General features: G+C 37.1%; 1 protein-coding gene across 16 annotated transcripts in view; it reads right to left on the minus strand.

The window, feature by feature from the left end:
- Positions 1-23,235, minus strand: part of UNC80 (unc-80 homolog, NALCN channel complex subunit) — a 230,144-nt gene that overhangs the window by 120,777 nt on the left and 86,132 nt on the right. For all 16 annotated transcript variants that reach the window (XR_007718221.1, XM_050751390.1, XM_050751388.1 and 13 more), the window contains exon 23: positions 2,621-2,833. Coding sequence is in view for 15 of the 16 variants with exons in the window: in XM_050751390.1 (XP_050607347.1) it covers positions 2,621-2,833 (213 nt within the window). In the remaining variant the exon portion in view is untranslated. The remainder of the gene's footprint in view (positions 1-2,620; positions 2,834-23,235) is intronic.

Consider the following 23,235-nt stretch of genomic DNA (forward strand, 5'->3'; position numbering starts at 1 on the left):
AGTGACACGGAAGAGGTGGGATCAATAGGGGAGGAGATGGGGATATGCTCAAAGGTTGGCATCTCAGATGACGGTGGTGTCAATAAGAATAGAAAGCTCAGAAGGGTTGTAGGTGGCAATGTGTTTACTTGAGGAGAAGGGTTTTATTTTGGAAGATTGAGTTCTAGTATATTAACTGAATGTTTCCAAAGTGCAGCTGGCAATGTGGGCCTGGGATCTGAAAATTGCTATGGTTAGGGAAGTCTGTACTTACGGGTTATAGTTGGAAATATAAAAATAAATGTAACCCTAAAGTAAGTTATATAGGAAGAAATTAAGAGAAATCCTGGAGAATATCTGTTTATGAGGAGGGAGGAGGCAGAGGACTAGGAAAGGACACAGAGAATTAGGCACAGAGATGCAAGGAAACTCTGGAGCATAATGGTTTCAAAAAGACAAAGATATGTGCAGTTGGCAGTGTCAAATGCTGCAAGAAAGTCAGAAGACACTTCTCCTGAAAACACCTGTTTGTGAAATCTCTCGGTCACAATCTCCCTATAAACCTGAAACTCTCAAATGCGCAGCACTTCATGGTTTTCCCCTCCTGAAGGAAGCCAATGGGATTATCAATTGTGACTGTTGTTTCAGAGAAGCCTTTCAATAAGACCTTCCTTGAATGAGATACGTAATAAATGAGGGGCTGAAACATCTCTCCACATTAAAGAGATTATTGGTGTCTCTATGTATCTCATGATATGCATTTCATTGACACTGCTTGACTTGTATAAACTCTTGTGCTGTTAAAACCAAATATAATTAAATGCAGGATAAGTACAATGGAATCACATAATAACTTAGCTCAATTATTTACAAAAACAGATATTACATAGGAGAAACTGTGTCTTCTCATATATATAATGTGCAATAGAAGCCTGAAAAGGGCAGTGCTAAGTCTTGATCATCGACATTAGCATTAATAAAGTGTTCTACTCCATTGTATCATATGTACATATAAATACACACACACACACACATACTCATGTATCCTTTTAAACAGGATGTCTTTATATAGAAAATTAAACAGGATGTCTTTATAAGAAAACCCAAAGAACAGCAAATGAAGTAAAGACTGATACACTTGTAGAAAGACTGCACATATACTGAATACAATTCATGCCTTTTGAATAACTCAGGCACTTCACAAAAAAGATGTGGGTAAAACTGGAGGAAGAATACCCTTAGTTGGTAAGCACATTGGTAGACACATTCAGCTGAATTATTAACAGAAATTATAATAGTTATTCCAAGTAATCTTTAAGAAAAGAGGAATATATGGAACCTCTTTATGTATGTTTATGTTCAGCTCTGTCTAAAATTAACAGAAACAACTTGGTCCTCTTGAATTTCTTTTTATTCTTCACCTTTTTTCCTTCTATGGTAAAGAAGTTGGAGTTATTTTAAGGGTCCATTTTGTTAGAATTCCTAAAGAAGTTTCATTCATTCACTTTTAAATTTATTCACTTACTCATATGCATACATACATATGTGTGTATGTGTGTGTGCAATTTCCAAAGGCTTTCAGGCAACTTAAAGGAGGCACATCAACAAAAGAGAAAATTTCATTAAGAAATTAGAAAAAATCATGTCGTACCATATGACCCAGCCATCCCATTACTGGGTATATACCCAAAGGATTATAAATTATGCTGCTATAAAGACACATGCACACGTATGTTTATTGCAGCACTATTCACAATAGCAAAGACTTGGAATCAACCCAAATGTCCATCAGTGACAGATTGGATTAAGAAAATGTGGCACATATACACCATGGAATACTATGCAGCCATAAAAAAGGATGAATTTGTGTCCTTTGTAGGGACATGGATGCAGCTGGAAACCATCATTCTTAGCAAACTATCACAAGAACAGAAAACCAAACACCGCATGTTCTCACTCATAGGTGGGAACTGAACAATGAGATCACTTGGACTCAGGAAGGGGAACATCACACACCGGGGCCTATCATGGGGAGGGGGGAGGGGGGAGGGATTGCATTGGGAGTTATACCTGATGTAAATGACGAGTTGATGGGTGCAGCACACCAACATGGCACAAGTATACATATGTAACAAACCTGCACGTTATGCACATGTACCCTACAACTTAAAGTATAATAATAATAAATAAATTTTAAAAAAAAAGAAAAAATCATGTCCTACAAAACATAAATTAGAATAGAATCTGAAATAAGGGTGTATTTTACAATTATAACAACAACTATCAAAAAGACAATTCTTGATGAATACAGCAATTAGAAGCAAGGCGTTGAAATCTAATCTGGGAGATGGAATATTGGTTCCTCTACTTACTATTAATATATATGTAAACTTTGGTAGGGCGCTTGACCTGTATAAACTTCAGTTTTCTTAACTGTGAAACAGAGAGAGTAATTTCTGACCTCATAGATTTATTGGGACGATTAAATGAGTTGTTTATTTTTCCCCCAAAGGGTTCCCTTCAGTACCTGGTACATATCAAACACTCAACAAATTGTCTTCAAAACCAACACAATCAATCAAAAAATGACTCCACTTCACTCAAGCATCCTAATTGTTATAGAAGAAAACCGAAAGCTCACGTCTCCCCATTGGTAGAAGAGCTTGGCCGCATTCCACTGCAGCTTCTGGTTTCGCTTGTTGCCCACAATGGGAGAGCGTCCCCGGGAAAGGCCTTTCTTGGTGATGTTTACATGGTGCCCTTTCATCCACTCTGGCCAGTTGCCACGATTGCAGCGGTGAACAAAACGAGCACATTCCAGGAACAAGGCTGCTCTGGCCACCACAGGTGCTTCCTGAGTAGGGTTGTTCAGGAAAGAATAATGTGGGATTAATGAACAATAACTTTAAATTGGTCTTAAAGGGAATGACTGTGTACTTTTAGTTTATTTTCCTCTTCATGTTTTGATTTAGTTTGACCATATTTCCTAGGGTTGTGTCTGTACAGCCAAGACAGTAGTGAGAAATCTGGAAAGTAAAATCCCCAAAGAAAACGTGGATCTTGAAGAATTAGACATTTTAAGTAGGTTTCTGTGTTGCTTTCTCGTTCTTCTCAAGAATCTCAAGTAATTACATGTCTCCAACTTTGTATATTTAAGGGTGGCAGCGATTTGAGTGTAGAGTGAAAGAGCTTTTAGTGAGGTCTTAAATATGAATCTTTTTTTGAACCCTAAAATTTTACATGAAGCAAACAAATATTCCATTTCTAGAATTAGTCTTATTTTAACCAAGAGCGTCAGAAGTAATTTTGTACCAGCAATAGTCTTTTGTCTATAACCATCCGTATGTTCCAAAGAGGTAAAATTGCTTCTGCACATTTTGGCTATTAAAAAAAGGGAGTTCAAGACCAGCCTGGCCAACATGATGAAACCTCATCTCTACTAAAAATACAAAAAATTAGCCAGGCGTGGTGGAGTGCACCTGTAGTCCCAGCTACTCAGGAGGCTGAGGCTTGAACCCGGGAGGTGGAAGTTGCGGTTAGCCAAGATCATGCCACTGCACTCCAGCCTGGTAGACAGAGTGAGGCTCCATCTCAAAAAACAAAAAAGAAAAGGAAGCTCAATCTTGTTGAGTTAGTCTTTTTTTTTTCTTTTGTCATAAATAACTGACTGGATTATACTTAAATAGGCATGGTTTTCATTGAAAATATTTGATAAAGAGGAGATTAATTGATAAATGATACAGCATTTCTTCAGAAAAATATCACTCCACCTTGTCATGTCACGATGTGCTTGAAAAAAAAAAAAGGAAAAAAGAAGAACCATCTTTTAGTTGATATCCAGAATCTGGTAAGAATCAAATACTCTACTGAAATCTTTGAAAGTTTTTTTTTTTTAAAGTTAAGGAAAGAAGTAATGAGAAGTTTTCCATAGAAGGTCAATAGATCATAAGAAAATATGTATCAACTATTCATGTGTATTTTGACTTGTGTCAGTTTTTTAAAAAATATATCACAATATTATTTTTCATTTTAGGGTTACTCAGTAACCACAGATTTTCAAACTGAAATAATTTTTAATAACCATTGTAAGCAATGTATCAATCCATAAAGTTAAAATAGAGGCTAATATAGAGTGTCAATTACATGTCAGTTAACTTTTAGAATTATAATATATAACATCCCTGTGATCTATAAATAATGTCCCTCATTTAAGATTTTTTAAAATGAGGTATAATTTTTCACTATCATATAGCATGAAAGGGGTGAATATAGGAACATAGGATTCAACCCAAGTCTCACTGATGCCAGTCCTATGCCAGTTTCTCTTTGGCATTTACATTGTCTTAATTTATACTCCCATAAATCTTAGTAAAAGATAATTTCTAGAGTGCAAGTAGAAATTAACTATTAATATTTAAAGTGGGACATTAGTTCCATGTACTATTGTTTTCTAAAACATAAATATATAAACATATCATTTCCCCATTTGAGATCTATTACAGGCTCCATACTCAACCATAAAACAAAGATATCCAAGCTTTGTGATTTGGGTCATCTCCTTTTCTATGCCCATCCCAAGTGCTTTATGATCCAATTATTCAACTTAGTTGCTGTCTCCCAGATATGACATCTTCTACCATTCCATATGTTGTCTCATGGCTTGCAGAGCCTTGAAACTCCTTTTCTACCCAGAAAATTCCCATTTTTAAGATTCAGGATTCAGTTAGTTACCTCCTCTGAGAAGCCTTCTTAAATCCCTTCCCTGGTCAGGCAGAGCTGGTTACTTTACATTTTTGGGTACCAAAGTATCCCAAACACACTGGATGATTCAAGTAAGTTAGTTCCTTAAGCCTTTCTTCATTGTATATGTCTTAAATGCAGCCATCAAAAATTACAATGAAAATATATTTATGTAGGTACTTAATTTTACAAAGAATATTATGTATTACCACAACATGAAAAATTAACCTATGTGAAAGACAGAATGCAAGATGAACACTAATGGTGAGAATTTATCCTTAACAAAAGCTGGATACTAATGATGAGAGTCTATCTCATCAACTGCATGGGATCAAGACTAGGAAGCAGGTCACAGGGATAGAAAAACTTGAGATTGCAAGGAGTCAGATGACCTTCTGCATTAAACCCAATAGTATTGCAGTGCCATACCATATAGACTAAATATCTATATTCTTTCTTGTATTAAGTATTCATTTCACTAAACAGTTCAGATATGCAAATCTGTGTCTGGAAAAGGTTGGAACATTTGTCTCTAAAACAGAATGTCAGTTTAGAGGTCAGGCAAGTGATGCAAATTTATTCTTAGCCTGTCACAATATGACACATTCCCAATATAAAGCAATGTGGATTCAAAGCTTAATGACAGGAAGACATAAGTAACACTGCTAAAATAGCATTATATTGTGAACCCTGGCTCCTTCAGGATTAACAAGGGTGAAACTTAACGTGGACCACATGTATGGGGTAGAGGATCATTTTATTGCCTCTAAGTGTTAGATGGCAACTGAGAGGATTAACAATAGATGAATGAACAATCTAAATAGTGATATGTGAGGCTTCCTATATAGATTAGTTTGCCTACTTTAGATAAAATAATTCTTAAAAAATATTACTTAAAAATTATTTTAGCTGCTTAAGAAGCCCAAGGCATTTTTGAATCTAAACCAACTTCATTTCTCCTGCTCTCAAAAACTTCTCATGATAAAACTGAGATATTATGAGTTACAGGCTGTGGGAAATTCGAATCCAAGTTTGGAAATGAAATTGATATCAATATAAAAATAATTCTCATTAACTATATGGTAAAATATTAAGGGGGAGGTTGGTTATTGTCTGATGAATTTTATGCATGTAAATAGCCAAATCCATTAATGTTTGGAAATGTCACTGTTTGCATCAAGGAAGATGACATAGAGTCATTCAAATATTGCCTTTTTATTATAATCATTATTAGCCTAGTGGATGATGTCAGTCTTAGAAATTCTATATTCAAGATGGCAGTAAATAATACTAATTTATGGGGTATTTTAGTATATATATTACTATACTGAAAATTGAGGGTGATGCTAAGGTTCAAAGCCAAGGGTACTGATGTCCAAGATCATTAGTCAGCAGCAGCTAATTAAGTTTGCTGAGTTTGCAATGTGTGTGCAACAGCATTCAAGGAATTCTGGTGTGAGTGTGGCTATGTGGAATCGTTTTCATTCAGTTCCTTTTAAAATGTAGTTTAGAAAGTATTGATTTCAGGGGTAGGGTTATGGAATACCTTGGACAAAGGATTCCTCCTGAGCATAAAGGAAAGTCAATTTTCCCTCTTTTGATGGAGCTTACCTCTTATGGCTCAGTGCAATCTGAAGAAGCAGCAAAAGATGGAGGCATGACATAATGGATAGGGATGGATTCACATCACAGAGAAAAACAGCACAAATGGAGAAAAATGAATCGGAAGAATGCTGCATAGCTGAAAAGAACCACAGAGTATCAGAGGCACAGTTACAGGTGAACATCTAAACAAAATTTGTCACCATTGGAATACCACAGAGAATTTGCTGGTGGTCCTAAAAGAAAAGTAAGCATATTTAAATTTCTTCTTTCTTATTAACATGTCTGCCCAGATCCCTTTTTATGCTCCATAATGTCACAGAGAGGCTTCTATTCCATTATATTATAACTTTGTAGTTTCCAGACAAGCAAGAATCGATTTTAACTGAGAAGGCAAAATATTAGATTGAACCTATGAAATTTCTAAATTTGAAGGTCAGAAATAGTCATATCAGCAATTTCATATAGTTCAATCTTGTATGAGGTGTTCTCTGCATGGGTTACAGGCTTGTCCAGTTGAAATTACAAAAAGTTAATGAATGTCAATGCACAGCATGGGGGGTCTCTAACAGTCTACAGCTAGAAAACGTCAGGAGTCTGGCTACTTTCCTCGACTTCTTTGCCATTTTTTTTCCTTGAATTTTATAAGATCATTATGTATATTAAATACTTCCTTTATGAAAGTGAGGCAGAGAATTGAGACACTAATTTCGGCAGCTGTGCTTTATTTTGCCTGGGGACCTAAAAAATATTGTTGCCAAGATATGATGGTTAATTGAAGCTTATAATTGCAATACATTCCTTTCCCTGGAGAACTATATCTAAGCTTATGATGTGCAAAGAAACCTTGACTGATCCTGAAAACTCATATAACACTGGATAGAAACTGTTTTTAAAGACTAAATATTTTACGTGGGCCCCTAGGGAATTACATATTTTTTTTATTGCCTTACAAAATAAAATATAAAGCTGTTGCTGGTGCAGGATACCTGTTTATCTACAACCAATGGGAATAAGCAGTTATTTTGGGTCTTAGTAAGCATTGGAAAGTTCTTTACTAGGGGACATATACTTCTGAGTCAGTATTTATTACTTAGTTTGCATTTAATTCTCTGCCTGACTTGGATCAATAAATAACTGACTCGCTAGCTAACAGGCTGCCTCCTTCCCTGCCCATTTCTACAGTAGCTGTGGGTAGGCCGAAGATCAACATTATAGGTTAGCACAAGGTCTGGAAGGCTAGTCATTTTAGCACTTACTCAGATCATGCTAATATTTTGGGTATTTTAAAAACCAAATGAGGACTTCTGTTTCTGACAATATGATGAATTAAGAGTGAAGAATTCATTTGATTTAGAACACCTGAAATGGTGGGTAAAATATCAAAAAATGTCTATTTTTATTTTGCTTTTATTTCTAAAGTGAGATTGAAGACAACTGGAAAGTAGAAATTACAAGAAAGTGCAATTCTGGAGGTGGGAGTAGGGATAAACTAGATAGAAATATTTGTCCTGAAGGTTTCTGCTGACTGTAGAGAGACCAGATGGGTTTCCAATGGGCCACAAGTTAAAAATTGGCACAAGTGGGTTGGTGGTCAGATCATATACTCATCTGACATAAAGCCAGGATCCACCCGCAGTGGATGAATAAGAAAAAAATCTGCCCCAAAGAAGTTGGTTTGCCTGACAAGGTTTGGCTCTGGGTAGGACAGAGGAGGGGAATAAAAGGAAAAAGTCTTTTATGAGAATGCTTAACAAAATCCCACATTCTCGTACAAGTTTGGCGCACCAGGAATGGGCTAATTCCATGCCCCCCAACCCCCAAAAATAATTTTAAAAAATGTTCTTAGATTGATAATGTTTCCAGGTGTCTGATTCATAAAACAAGTTCTTAGAGATCTACAAAGAGACTTAGACTCCCAAACAATAATAGTGGGAGACTTTAACACAACACTGTCAATATTAGACAGATCAATGAGACAGAAAATTAACAAGGATATTCAGGACTTGAACTCAGGTCTGGGCCAAGCAGACCTAATAGACATCTACAGAACTCTCCATCCCAAATTAACAGAATATACATTCTTCTCAGCACCACACAGCAAGAGTTTCTTTGAAACCAACAAGAACAAAGAGATGATGTACCAGAATCTCTGGGACACAGCTAAAGCAGTGTTAAGAGGGAAATTTATAGCACTAAATGCCTACATCAGAAAGCTAGGAAGATCTCAAATCAACACTTTAACATCACAATTAAAAGAGTTAGAGAGACAAGAAGAAACTAATCCAAAAGTTAGGAGAAGACAAGAAATAAGTAAGAACAGAGAAGAATTGAAGGAGATAAAGACACAAAAAATGCTCCAAAAAAATCAATGAATCCAGAAGCTGGTGTTTTGAAAAAATAAGCAAAATAGACCACTGGCTAGACTAATAAAGAAGAAGAAGACAGAAGAATCAAATAGACACAATAAAAAATGATAAAGGGGATATCACCACTGACCCCACAGAAATACAAACTACCATCAGAGAATACTATAAACCCCTCCATGCAAATAAACTAGAAAATCTAGAAGAAACAGATACATTCCTGGATGTATACGCCCTCCCAAGACTAAACCAGGAAGAAGTTGAATCCCTGTATAGAACGATAACAAGTTCTGAAATTGTGGCAGTATTAATAGCCTACCAACCAAAAAAAGCCCAGGACCAGTTGGATTCACAGCTGAATTCTACCAGAAATACAAAGAGGAGCTGGTACCATTTCTTCTGAAACTATTCCAAAAAACTGAGAAGGAGGGACTTCTCCCTAACTCATTTTATAAAGCCAGAATCATCCTGATGCCAAAACCTGGAAGAGACAATATAAAAAGAATGTGCCTGATGAACATCAGTGCGAAAATCCTCAATAAAATACTAGCAAACCAAATCGAGCAGCACATCAAAAAACTTATCCATCACGATCAAGTCTGCTTCATCCCTGGGATGCAAGGCTGGTTAAACATACACAAATCAATAAATGTAATCCATCACATAAGCAGAACCAAAGACCAAAACCACATGATTATCTCAATAGGTGCAGAAAAGGCCTTTGATAAAATTCATCATCCCTTTATGTTAGAAACTCTCAATAAACGAGGTATTGATGGAACATATCTCAAAATAATAAGAGCTATCGATGACAAACCCACAGCCAACGTCATATTTAATGGGCAAAAGCTGGAAGCATTCCCTTTGAAAACCAGTACAAGACAGGGATGCCCTCTCTCACCACTCCTAGCCAACACAGAAGTTCTGGCCAGGGCAATCAGGCAAATAAAGAAATAAGGGGTATTAAAATAGGAAAAGAGGAAGTCAACTTGTCTTTGTTTGACAACATGATTTTATATATAGAAAACACCATCAACTCAGCACCAAAACTCCTTAAACTGATAAGCTATTTCAGTTAAGTCTCAGGATAGAAAATCAATGTGCAAAAATCACAAACATTCCTTTACAGCAATGATAGACAAGCAGAGAGCCAAATCATGAATGAACTCCCATTCACAATCATTACAAAGAGAATAAAATACCTAGGAATATAGCTAACAAGGGATGTGAAGAACCTCTTCAAGGAGAACTACAAACCACTGCTCCAGGAAGTAAGAAAGGACACAAACAAATAGAAAAACAGTCTATCCTCATGGACAGGAAGAATCAATGTCGTGAAAATGGCCATACTGACCAAAATGATTTATAGATTCAGTGCTATTCCCATCAAATGACCATTGACATTCTTCACAGAATTAGAAAAAACTATTCTAAATTTTATATGGAATCAAAGGAGACCCCATACAGCCAAGACAATCCTAAGCAAAAAGAACAAAACTGGAGGCATCATGCTACCTGACTTCAAACTACAAGGCTGACTGACTTCAAACTACAAAGCTACAATAACCAAAACAGCATGGTACTGGTACGAAAATAGACTTATAGACCAATGGAGCAGAACAGAGACCTCGGAAATAACAACACACATCTACAACCATATAATCTTCGACAAACCTGCTGAAAACAAGCAATAGGTAAAGGATTTCCTATTCAGTAAATGGTGCTGGGAAAACTGGCTAGCCATATGCAGAAAACTGAAACTGGACCCCTTCCTTACACCTTACACAAAAATTAATTCAAGATGGATTAAAGACTTAAATGTAAAACCCCAAACCATAAAAACTCTAGAAGAAAACCTAGGCAATACCATTCAGGACACAGGCTTCATGACAAAAAAATACTTCATGACAAAAATGCCAAAAGCAATTGCAACGAAAGCAAAAATCAACAAATGGGATCTAATTAAACTAAAGAGCTTCTGCACAGCAAAAGAAACTATCGTGAGAGTGAACAAGCCACCTACAGAATGGGAGAAAACTTTTGCAATCTACTCAGTTGACAAAGGTCTAATTTCCAGAATTTACAAGGAACTTAAACAAATTTACAGGAAAAAAAACAACCCCATCAAAAAGTGAGAAAACGATATGAACACTTCTCAAAAGGAGACACTGTACAGGCAACAAACATGAAATAAAGCTCAACATCACTGATCATCAGAGAAATGCAAATCAAAACCACAATGAGATATCATCTCATGCTGGTCAGAGTGGAGATTATTAAAAAGTCAGAAAACAATAGATGCTGGCAAGGCTGTGGAGAAATAGGAACACTTTTACACTATTGATGGGAATGTAAATTAGTTCAACCATTGTGGAAGACAGTATGGCGATTCCTCAAGGATCTAGAACCAGAAATGTCATTTGACCCAGGATTCACGTTACTGGGTATATACCCAAAGGAATATAAATCATTCTACTATAAAGACACATGCACACATATATTTATTGCAGCACTATTTACAATAGCAAAGACATGGAACCAACCCAAATGCCCATCACTGATAGATTGGATAAAGAAAATGTGGTACATATACACCACGGAATAGTATGTAGCCATAAAAAATGAGATAATGTCCTTTGCAGGTATATGGATGAAGCTGGAAGCCATCATCCTCAGCAAACTAACACAGGAACAGATAATCAAACATTGCATGTTCTCACTTATAAGTGGGAGTTGAACAATGAAGACACATGGGCACAGAGAGGTAAGCAGCACACACCAGAGCCTGTTGGGGGATGGGGGGTGAGGGGAGGAAACTTAGAGGATGAGCCAATAGGTGCAGCAAACCACCATGGCACACATACACCTATGTAACACACCTGTACGTTCTGCACATGTATCCCTTTTTTTAAGAAAAAAATTAAAAAAAGAAATTCGTTGATTTTAGACTTTTAGTTAAATATGTATGTGATTTCTATAAACACAAAAGGAATATAATAATCTACAAACTAGTAAAGGAAAATAACTTTTAAAATGTGAAACTATACCAAAGCAAGAGAAATAAACCCTAACACAATCTAAAAGAAGGCATGAAATTGAAACAAACACACACACACACACAATGAAATAACAAAAAGTACAATAAATAAGCAAAAATGACAGAAGTGAATCTAAATGTATCAGGAATCACAATCTGTACAAATAGACTAAATTTTCTGGAAAAAAAATTGTTTAAATGGTGAACAAAATTCAATATAAACTTTCTTTCTTTCTTTTTTGGAAACAGGGTTTCATTCTGTGGCCCAGATTGGAGTGCAGTTTTGTGATCTGGGCTCACTGCAACCTCTGTTTCCTGGGTTCAACTATTCTTGTGCCTCTGCCTCCCAAGAAGCTGGGATTACAGGCATGTGCCACCACACATGGCTAATTTTTGTATTTTTAGTAGAGACGGGGTTTCGCCATGTTGGCCAGGCTCGTCTTAAACTCCTGATCTCAAGTGATCTGCCCACCTTGGCCTCCCAAAGTGCCGTGCTTACAGGTGTGAGCCACCATGGCGAGCCCAAATACTTCCTTTTAATAAGACATACATCTAAGTAACAAACAGAAAAGTTGAAAGTAAAGGATTGACAAAAAGACATGCCCGGCCAATACTAACCTAATGAAATTGTTGTAGCTATATTACCATTGTAGAAAAACATATCTTAAGGTAGAAAGTATTACTAAAAATCAGCATGCCACTTGATGATAATAAAAGGTTCAAATCATTAGAAACTTGTCATATTTCTAGATCTGTTTGCTTCCATATAAATAAAACAAAAAATGTCATCACTGTAAATGTAAATGAACGTATTTGCCATCATTGTGAGGGATTTCAACACAACTAACAGTAATTGACAGATCAAACAGTGAGAAAACAATAAGGATATAGATTCAAATAACCCAATTAACAAGTTTGACCATATGTATATCAATTACTGTGTTCTACAACTGGAGAATACAAATTCTTTTTGACAACACATGGAACATTTATAAAAACTGATAATATTCTAGGTCATAAAGGAAGTCTAAGTTAGTTCTAAAGAATCAATAACTTAGAAATTAATAACACAAATTGATTTATAACAAAACCCTGGATTTTATAAATTAAAACACACACATATCTAGATACCTATGAGTCAAAAAAAATAATTAAAGAAATTAGAAAATACTTAAAAGTAAATTAAAACAAAAATACTGCTTATCAAAATTTATGGTATGCAGTTAAAGTAGTACTTAGAGGAAAATTAATAGCTAAGTTCTTAGTTTACAACAGAGAAAAGAATATCAATGAACTAAGTAATCAACTTAACCAAAGAATAATGCAATTAGCCCAAAGCATGAGAGAAAATAATAAGAGCAAGCATTAATAAATTAGAGAACAAACATACAATAGAAAGACTAAAAAAGAATAATGAAATAGACAAATGACTGGTACATCTTGTTAAAAAAACTGGAAACAATTTTAGAAATAAAAATACATAACTATAGATACTGCAAGGATTAGAACTAATAAGAATGTATTCTAATTAATTTTATGCCAACAAACCTTAAAATATAGGTTAAATTGATAAACTACTGAAAAAATTAAAATTACTTAAACTGTCTCAGGAAGAAATAGAACTTTTGAATAATCATTTCAGATCTGAATTTCAATCATCTCTAAATATCCGTGGACTCAAGGCAATTCCAAGAATAAATCAAAGGATTTTTCATGGACTCTGATAAGCTAATTATAAAATTCATGTGGAAGAACGAAGAGCCACGACTAGCCTAAGTGATGTTTTTAAGTGATGTTTAAAGTTCTAACATTAATACAGAGTAGGTTGACTCAGGATACATAGAAAATGGAACAAAACAAAACCCAGGCCAGGTGCGGTGGCTCACGCCTGTAATCCCAGAACTTTGGGGGGGCAAGGTGGGTGGATCACCTAAGGTCAGGAGGAGTTCTAGACCAGCCTGACCAAGATGGTGAAACCCCGTCTCTACTAAAAATACAAAAATTAGCTGGGCGTGATGGTGGGTGCCTGCAGTCCCAGCTACTTGGGAGGCTGAGACAGGAGAATTACTTGAACCCAGGAGGTAGAGGTTGCAGTGAGCTGAGATCATGCCATTGAACTCAAGCCTGGGCAACAGAGCAAGCCTCCATCTCAAAAACAAACAAACAAAAACAAACAAACAAAAATCCCAGAATTACATCATGTTTGTAAGGACACTTGACATTTGATTAAGATGGAAATGCACATCTGAGAAGAATGCATTAACTAGTCAATATATTGTGCTAGGATAGTTATTTTTCCACAGGAATGAAAGAAAATAAAGAAAATGAATTCCTATCTTATACTATTCACATAGAACATTTTCATTAAAGGCTTAATTGTGAAAGTTAATCTTTAATACTTTTAGAGAAAAATATAAGAATGTCTTTGCTACCTTGGAATTTCAAGACAGAAGTGCTAGTCATGAAGGATAATTTTTATGAATTAAATTAAAATTTCCCTTCATTAAAATATATGAAAAAAATTGAAGATGAAAACAAGCTGAACACTGGCAGATGATGCAATGCAAAGAAGAGAAAAAAGATTAAAATTGACATCACCTATAATCTTTTACAAATTAGCAATAAAAGATAAATAATCTTCCAATAAGAGAATGAACAAAAGACACAAATGAAATCTTTTACCAAAGCAGAAACAGAAATGGTAAATAAACTGATGACAAGACTTCTCAAGCTTTAGGTTAAAATATAGATTACAGGTTATTACTTTAAAGCACCACATTGTTAAAAATAAAAATATTGGGCAATACAGTGTTGGCAAGAATACAGAGAAACAGGAGTTTTCATTATACCGTTGGCATTTATTTGGAATTTTTGCAACTACTTTGAAATACAATTTGGTATCATATAGTAAAAGTGTGAGTCAATAATTTTACTCATAGGTTTATTTAGGAAACTATATATGAATCGAGACCCATACACAAAAATATTTATACAGATATAGCTAAAAAATTAGCCAGAATTTTGAAAAAATTAAAATGTCCACCTAACATAGAGTGGATATATAAATTGTGGTATGTTCAAACAAATGAATACCATTCATGAGTAAACATTAACATATTAACACTAAATGCATTGACAAGGAGGAACTCAAACATAATGTTAAACAAATAAGAAAACGGATAGCATGACTTCCTATAAATTAATTTCAAAACCAGACAAAACAAAGCAAAACAAAACAAAATAATATGTTCTCTAAAGACACATACCAATGTGATAAAATAAGCACAAGAAAGATATTAAAATAAAGTTCAGAAGAAGAGTGTCTTCTCAGAGGTAAGGGTGTGTGATTAGGTAAGGGAACACAGAAACTGGAAATGTTTTATTTGTGTCATGGATATGTGACTTTTAGTTTTTTTTCCTTTAAATTCTATCTATTTATGATACATATTCATTTTGTTCTATTTTATTTTATTTTATAAGTTCTGGGGTACATGCCCAGGATGTACAGGTTTGTTACATAGGTAAACTTGTGCCATGGTGGTTTGCTACACCTATCAACTCATCACCTAGGTACTAAGTCCAGCATGCATTAGCTATTTGTCCTGATGCTCTCCCTTCCCCTGCCCCGCTAACCCTGCTGACAGGCCCCAGTATGTGTTGTTCCCACGAGTCCACGTGTACATATGTTCTCATTGTTCAGCTCCCACTTATGAGTGAGAACATGTGGTGTTTGGTTTTCTGTTCCTGCATTAGTTTGCTGAGGAAAATGGCTTCCAGCTCCATTCAAGTCCCTGCAAAAGACATGATCTCATTCCTTTTTATGGCTGCATAGTATTCTATGTTATATATGTACCACATTTTCTTTATCCAGTCTATTATTGATGGGCATTTGGGTTGATTCCATATCTTTGCTATTGTAAATAGTGCTGCAATAAACATACGTGTGCATGTGTTTTTATAGTAGAATGACGTATAGTCCTTTGGGTATATATGCAGTAATGGGATTGCGGGGTCAAATGGTATTTCTGATTCTAGGTCTTTAAGGAATCACCACACTGTCTTCCACAATAGTTGAACTAATTTGCATTCCCACCAACAACGTAAAAGCATTCCTATTTCTCTGCAGCCTCACCAGCATCTGTTGTTTCTTGACTTTTTAATAATCACCATTTTGACTGGCGTGAGATGGTATCTCATTGTAGTTTTGATTTCTATTTCTCTGATGATCAGTGATGTTGAGCTTTTTTTCATGTTTGTTGGCCACATAAATGTTTTTTTTTTTGTTTTGTTTTGTTTTGTTTTTTGAGACACAGTCTCACCGTGTCACCCAGGCTGGAGTGCAGTGGAGTGATCTCAGCTCACTGCAAGCTTTGCCTCCTGGATTCGCACCATTCTGCTGCCTCAGCCTCCCAAGTAGCTGGGACCACAGGTGCCTGCCACCACGCCCTGCTAATTTTTTGTATTTTTTAGTAGAGACAGGGTTTCACCATGTTAGCCAGGATGGTCTCAATCTCCTGACCTCATGATCTGCCTACCTTGACCTCCCAAAGTGCTGGGATTATAGGCATGAGCCACTGCACCTGGCCTAAATGTTTTCTTTTGAGAAGAGTCCATTCATGTCCTTTGCCCACTTTTTAATGTTTTTTTTTTTCTTGTAAATTTGTTTAAGTTCCCTGTAGATTCTGGATATTAGACTTTTGTCATATGGATAGATTGCCAAAATTTTCTCCCATTCGGTAGGTTGTCTGGTCATTCTGATGATAGTTTCTTTTGCTGTATATTCATTTTTAAAATCTGCACTCTCATGTCCATTGCAGCACCATTCGCAATAGCCAGGACGTAGATTCAACCCAAATATCGATCAACAGGTGAATGAATAAAGAAAATGCAGCACATACAGGCGGTTCCAAGATGGTCAAACAGCAACAGCTCCAGTCTACAACTCCCAGCGTGAGCAACGCAGAAGATGGGTGATTTCTGCATTTCCAACTGAGGTACCGGGTTCATCTCACTGGGGCATGTGGGACAGTGGGTGCCAAACAGTGGGTGCAGCCCACTGACCATGAGCCGAAGCAGGGCGAGGCATCGCCTCACCCGGGAAGCTCAAGTGGTCAGACAATTCCCTTTCCTAGCCAAGGGAAGCTGTGACACGACACCTGGAAAACTGGGTCACTCCCACCCTAATACTGCACTTTTCCAACAGTCTCAGCAAACAGCACAACAGGACACTATATCCTGCACCTGGCTCGGAGGGTCACATGGCCACAGAGCCTCACTCATTGATAGCACAGCATTCTGAGACTGAACTGCAAGGGGGCAGTGAGGCTAGGGGAGGGGCGCTTGCCATTGCTGAGGCTTGAGTAGGTAAACAAAGAAGCCAGGAAGCTCGAACTGGGTGGAGCCCACCACAACTCAAGGAGGCCTGCCTGCCTCTGTAGACTCCACCTCTGGGGGCAGGGCATAGCCAAACAAAAGGCAGCAGAAACCTCTGCAGACTTAAATGTCCCTGTCTGACAGCTTTGAAGTGAGTAGTGGTTCTCCCAGCACGGAGTATGAGATCTGAGAATGGAAAGACTGCCTCCTCAAGTGGGTCCCTGACCCCCAAGTAGCCTAACTGGGAGGCACCCCCCAGTAGGGGCAGACTGACACCTCACATGGCTGGGTACCCCTATGAGATGAAGTTTCCAGAGGAATGATCAGGCAGCAGCATTTGCTGTTCAGCAATATTCACTGTTCTGCAGCCTCTGCTGCTGATAACCAGGCAAACAGCGTCTGGAGTGGACCTCCAGTAAACTCCAACAGACCTGCAGCTGAGGGTCCTGACTGTTAGAAGGAAAACTAACAAGCAGAAAGGACATCCACACCAAAACCCCAACTGTACGTCACCATCATCAAAGACCAAAGGTAGATAAAACCACAAAGATGGGGAAAAAACAGAGCAGAAGAGCTGAAAATTCTAAAAATCAGAGCGCCTCTCCCCCTCCAAAGGAACGCAGCTCCTTGCCAGCAATGGAACAAAGCTGGATGGAGAATGACTTTGATGAGTTGAGAGAAGAAGGCTTCAGACAATCAAACTTCTCCGAGCTAAAGGAGGAAGTTCGAACCCACCACAAAGAAGCTAAAAACCTTGAAAAAAGATTAGACAAACGGCTAACGAGAATAACCAGGGTAGAGAAGTCCTTAAATGACCTGATGGAGCTGAAAACCATGGCATGAGAACTACGTGATGAATGCACAAGCTTCAGTAGCCGATTCGATCAACTGGAAGAAAGGGTATCAGTGATTGAAGATCAAATGAATGAAATGAAGCAAGAAGAGAAGTTAGAGAAAAAAGAATAAAAAGAAATGAACAAAGCCTCCAAGAAATATGGGACTATGTGAAAAGACCAAATCTACGTCTGATTGGTGTACCTGAAAGTGACGGGGAGAATGGAACCAAGTTGGAAGACACTCTGCAGGATACTATGCAGGAGAACTTCCCCAATCTAGCAATGCAGGCCAGCATTCAAATTCAGGAAATACAGAGAATGCCACAAAGATAGTCCTTGAGAATAGCAACTCCAAGACACATAATTATCAGATTCACGAAAGTTGAAATGAAGCAAAAATTGTTAAGGGCAGCCAGAGAGAGGTTGGGTTGCACATAAAGGGAAGCCCATCAGACTAACAGTGGATCTCTCAGCAGAAACTCTACAAGTCAGAAGAGAGTGGGGGCCAATATTCAACATTCTTAAAGAAAAGAATTTTCAACCCAGAACTTCATATCAAGCTAAACTAAGCTTCATAAGTTAAGGAGAAATAAAATCCTTTACAGACAAGCAAATGCTGAGAGATTTTGTCATCACCAGGCCTGCCCTACAAGAGATCCTGAAGGAAGCACTAAACATGGAAAGGAACAACCGGTACCAGCCACTGCAAAAACATGCCAAATTGTAAAGACCATCGATATGAGGAAGAATCTGCATCAACTAACGAGAAAAATAACCAGCTAACATCATAATGACAGGATCATATTCACACATAAAAATATTAACCTTAAATGTAAATGGGCTAAATGCTCCAAATAAAAGACACAGACTGGCAAATTGGATACAGTCAAGACCCATCAGTGTGCTGTATTTAGGAGACCCATCTCATGTGCAGAGACACGCAGAGGCTCAAAATAAAGGGATGGAGGAAGATCTACCAAGCAAATGGATAACAAAAAAAGGCAGGGGTTGCAATCCCAGTCTCTGATAAAACAGACTTTAAACCAACAAAATGGCTTTCTTTGTCAAAAGAGACAAAGAAGGCCATTACATAATGGTAAAGGGATCAATTCAACAAGAAGAGCTAACTATCCTAAATATATATGCACCCAATACAGGAGCACGGAGATTCATAAAGCAAGTCCTTAGAGACCTACAAAGAGACTTAGACTCCCACACAATAATGATGGGAGACTTTAACACCCCACTGTCAACATTAGACAGATCAACAAGACAGAAAGTTAACAAGGATATCCAGGAATTGAACTCAGCTCTGCACCAAGTGGACCTAATAGACATATACACAACTCTCCACCCCAAATCAACAAAATATACTTTCTTCTCAGCACCACATCACACTTATTCCAAAATTGACTACATAGGTGGAAGTAAAGCAATCCTCAGCAAATGTACAAGAACAGAAATTATAACAAACTATCTCTCAGACCACAGTGCAATCAAACTAGAACTCAGGATTAAGGAACTCAAAACCACTCAACTACATGGAATCTGAACAACCTGCTCCTGAATGACTACTGGGTACATAACGAAATGAAAGCAGAAATAAACATGTTCTTTGAAACCAATGAGAACAAAGACACAACATAGCAGAATCTCTGGGACACATTTAAAGCAGTGTGTAGAGGGAAATTTATAGCACTAAATGCCCACAAGAGAAAGCAGGAAAGATCTAAAATTGGCACCCTATCATCACAATTAAAAGAACTAGAGAAGCAAGAGCAAACACATTCAAAAGCTAGCAGGAGGCAAGAAATAACTAAATCAGAGCAGAGCTGAAGGAGATAGAGACACAAAAATCCCTTCAAAAAATCAATGCACCCAGAAGCTGGTTTTTTGAAACGATCAACAAAATTGATAGACCGCTAGCAAGGCTAATAAAGAAGAAAAGAGAGAAGAATCAGATAGATGCAATAAAAATGATAAAGGGGATATCACCACTGATCCCACAGAAATACAAACTACCATCAGAGAATACTATAAACACCTCTACGCAAATAAACTAGAAAATCTAGAAGAAATGGATAAATTCCTGGACGCATACTCCCTCCTAAGACTAAACCAGGAAGAAGTTGAATCCCTGAATAGACCAATAACAGGCTCTGAAATTGAGGCAATAATTAATAGCCTACCAACCAAAAAAAAAGTCCAGGACCAGACCAGCACTCACAGCTGAATTCTACCAGAGCTACAAGGAGGAGCTGGAACCATTCCTTCTGAAACTATTCCAATCAATAGAAAAAGAGGGACTCCTCCCTAACTCATTTTACGAGGCCAGCATCATCCTGATATCAAAGCCTAGCAGAGAAACAACAAAAAAAGAATTTTAGACCAATATCCCTGATGAACATTGATGCAAAAATCCTCAGTAAAATACTGGCAAACCAAATCCAGCAGCACATCAAAAAGCTTATCCACCGTGACCAAGTGGGCTTCATCCCTGGGATGCAAGGCTAGTTCAACATGTGCAAATCAATAAATGCAATCCAGCATACAAACAGAAACAAAGACAAAAACCACATGATTATCTCAATAGATGCAGAAAAGGCCTTTGACAAAATTCAACAGCCCTTCATGCTAATAAATTAGGTATTGATGGGACGTATCTCAAAATAATAAGAGCTATTTATGGCAAACCCACAGCCAATATCACACTGATTGGGCAAAAACTGGAAGCATTCCCTTTGAAAACTGGCACAAGACAGGGATGCCCTCTCTCACCACTCCTATTCAACACAATCTTGGAATTTCTGGCCAGGGCAATCAGGCAAGAGAAAGAAATAAAGGGCATTCAATTAGGAAAAGAGGAAGTCAAATTGTCCCTGTTTGCAGATGACATGATTGTATATTTAGAAAACCCCACCGTCTCAGCCCAAAATCTCCTTAAGCTGATAAGCAACTTCAACAAAGTCTCAGAATACAAAATCAATGTGCAAAAATCACAAGCATTCTTATACACCAATAACAGACAGCATGAACTCCCAGTCACAATTGCTTCAAAGAGAATAAAATACCCAGGAATCCAACTTAAAAGGGGTGTGAAGGACCTCTTCAGGGAGAACTACAAACCACTGCTCAATGAAATAAAATAAGACACGAACAAATGGAAGAACATTCCAAGCTCATGGATAGGAAGAATCAGTATCGTGAAAATGGCCATACTGCCCAAGGTAATTTATAGATTCAATGCCATCCCCATCAAGCTACCAATGAGTTTCTTCACAGAATTGGAAAAAACAGCTTTAAAGTTCATATGGAACCAAAAAAAGAGCCCACTTAGGGTCAAGTCAACCCTAAGCCAAAGGAACAAAGCTGCAGGCATCACGCTATCTGACTTCAAACTATACTATGAGGCTACAGTAACCAAAACAGCATGGTACTGGTGCCAAACAGAGATAAAGACCAATGGAACAGAACAGAACCCTCAGAAATAATACCACACATCTACAACCATCTGATCTTTGACAAACCTGACAAAAACAAGAAATGGGGAAAGAGTTCCCTATTTAATAAACAGTGCTGGGAAAACTGGCTTGCCATATGTAGAAAGCTGAAACTGGACCCCTTTCTTACACCTTATACAAAAATTAATTCAAGATGGATTAAAGACTTAAATGTTAGACCTAAAACCATAAAAACCCTAGAAGAAAACCTAGAGTTTTCTTCAGGACATAGGCATGGGCAAGGACTTCATGTCTAAAACACCAAAAGCAATGGCAACAAAAGCCAAAATTGACAAATGAGATCTAATTAAACTAAAGAGCTTCTGCACAGCAAAAGAAACTACCATCAGAGTGAACAGGCAACCTACAGAATGCGAGTAAATTTTTGCAATCTACTCATCTGACAAGGGGCTAATACCCAGATTCTACAAAGAACTCAAACAAATTTACATGAAAAAAAAAAAACCAACCCCATCAAAAAGTGGGCAAAGGATATGAACAGACACTTCTCAAAAGAAGACAGTTATGCAGCCAACAGACACATGAAAAAATGCTTATCATCACTGGCCATCAGAGAAATGCAAATCAAAACCACAATGAGATACCATCTCACACCAGTTAGAATGGCGATCACTAAAAAGTCAGGAAACAACAGGTGCTGGAGAGGATGTGAAGTAATAGGAACACTTTTACACTGTTGGTGGGACTGTAAACTAGTTCAACCATTGTGGGAGACAGTGTGGCGATTCCCAAGGATCTAGAACTAGAAATACCATTTGACCCAGCCATCCCATTACTGGGTATATACCCAAAGGATTATAAATTATGCTGCTATAAAGACACATGCACACGTATGTTTATTGCGGCACTATTCACAATAGCGAAGACTTGGGACCAACCCAAATGTCCATCAATGATAGACTGGATTAAGAAAACGTGGCACATATACACCATGGAATACTATGCAGTCATAAAAAATGATGATTCATGTCTTTTATAGGGACATGGATGAAGCTGGAAACCATCATTCTCAGCAAACTATTGCAAGGACAAAAAACCAAACACCGCATGTTCTCACTTATAGGTGGAAATTGAACAATGAGAACACTTGGACACAGGAAGGGGAACATCACACACCTGTCGTGGGGTGGGGGTAGGGGGGAGGGATAGCATTAGGAGATATATCTAATGTAAATGACGAGTTAATGGGTGCAGCACACCAACATGGCACATGTATACATATGTAACAAACCTGCACGTTGTGCACATGTACCCTAGAACTTAAAGTATAATGAAAAAATTATTTTATTGTAAAAATAAAAAGAAAATGTGGCACATACAACATTCATTACCACTAGATTAAGAGGATAATTTGATAGTTTAGTTTTGTTATTACTAAATTATTTCTAATTTTCTTATGATTCAAAAGAGAATCATAAGGTATTTCCTTTCATGCATTCATGTCTCCTTGAAAGGACCTAATTTGCATTGAATATTAAATATATTGGATGTTAAGCCCCAATATGAATTATACTTCATGCAATAAGCCTGGAAGTAAGTGTGAATTAGGCCTATGGTAACTGAAGGTCTTTTCCTAGGAGAGTCCCAGTTTATGTCTGTTTTCCTCACATAATTATTGAAAACTCTTTCACTCTTGAAAGTGTCCTATTTTGAAAAAGAATTATATATTCACTTCTTCTAAAGCTGTCTATTTATGAGGCTAAACAATTTAACATTAGATTTCCTCCATTCATAGACTAGGGATAATTCTATGATTTTTTTAAAATTGTTATTATACTTTA

The sequence above is a fragment of the Macaca thibetana genome, chromosome 12 (assembly GCF_024542745.1).
Source record: "Macaca thibetana thibetana isolate TM-01 chromosome 12, ASM2454274v1, whole genome shotgun sequence".
In the NCBI taxonomy this organism is placed as follows: Eukaryota; Metazoa; Chordata; class Mammalia; order Primates; family Cercopithecidae; genus Macaca; species Macaca thibetana.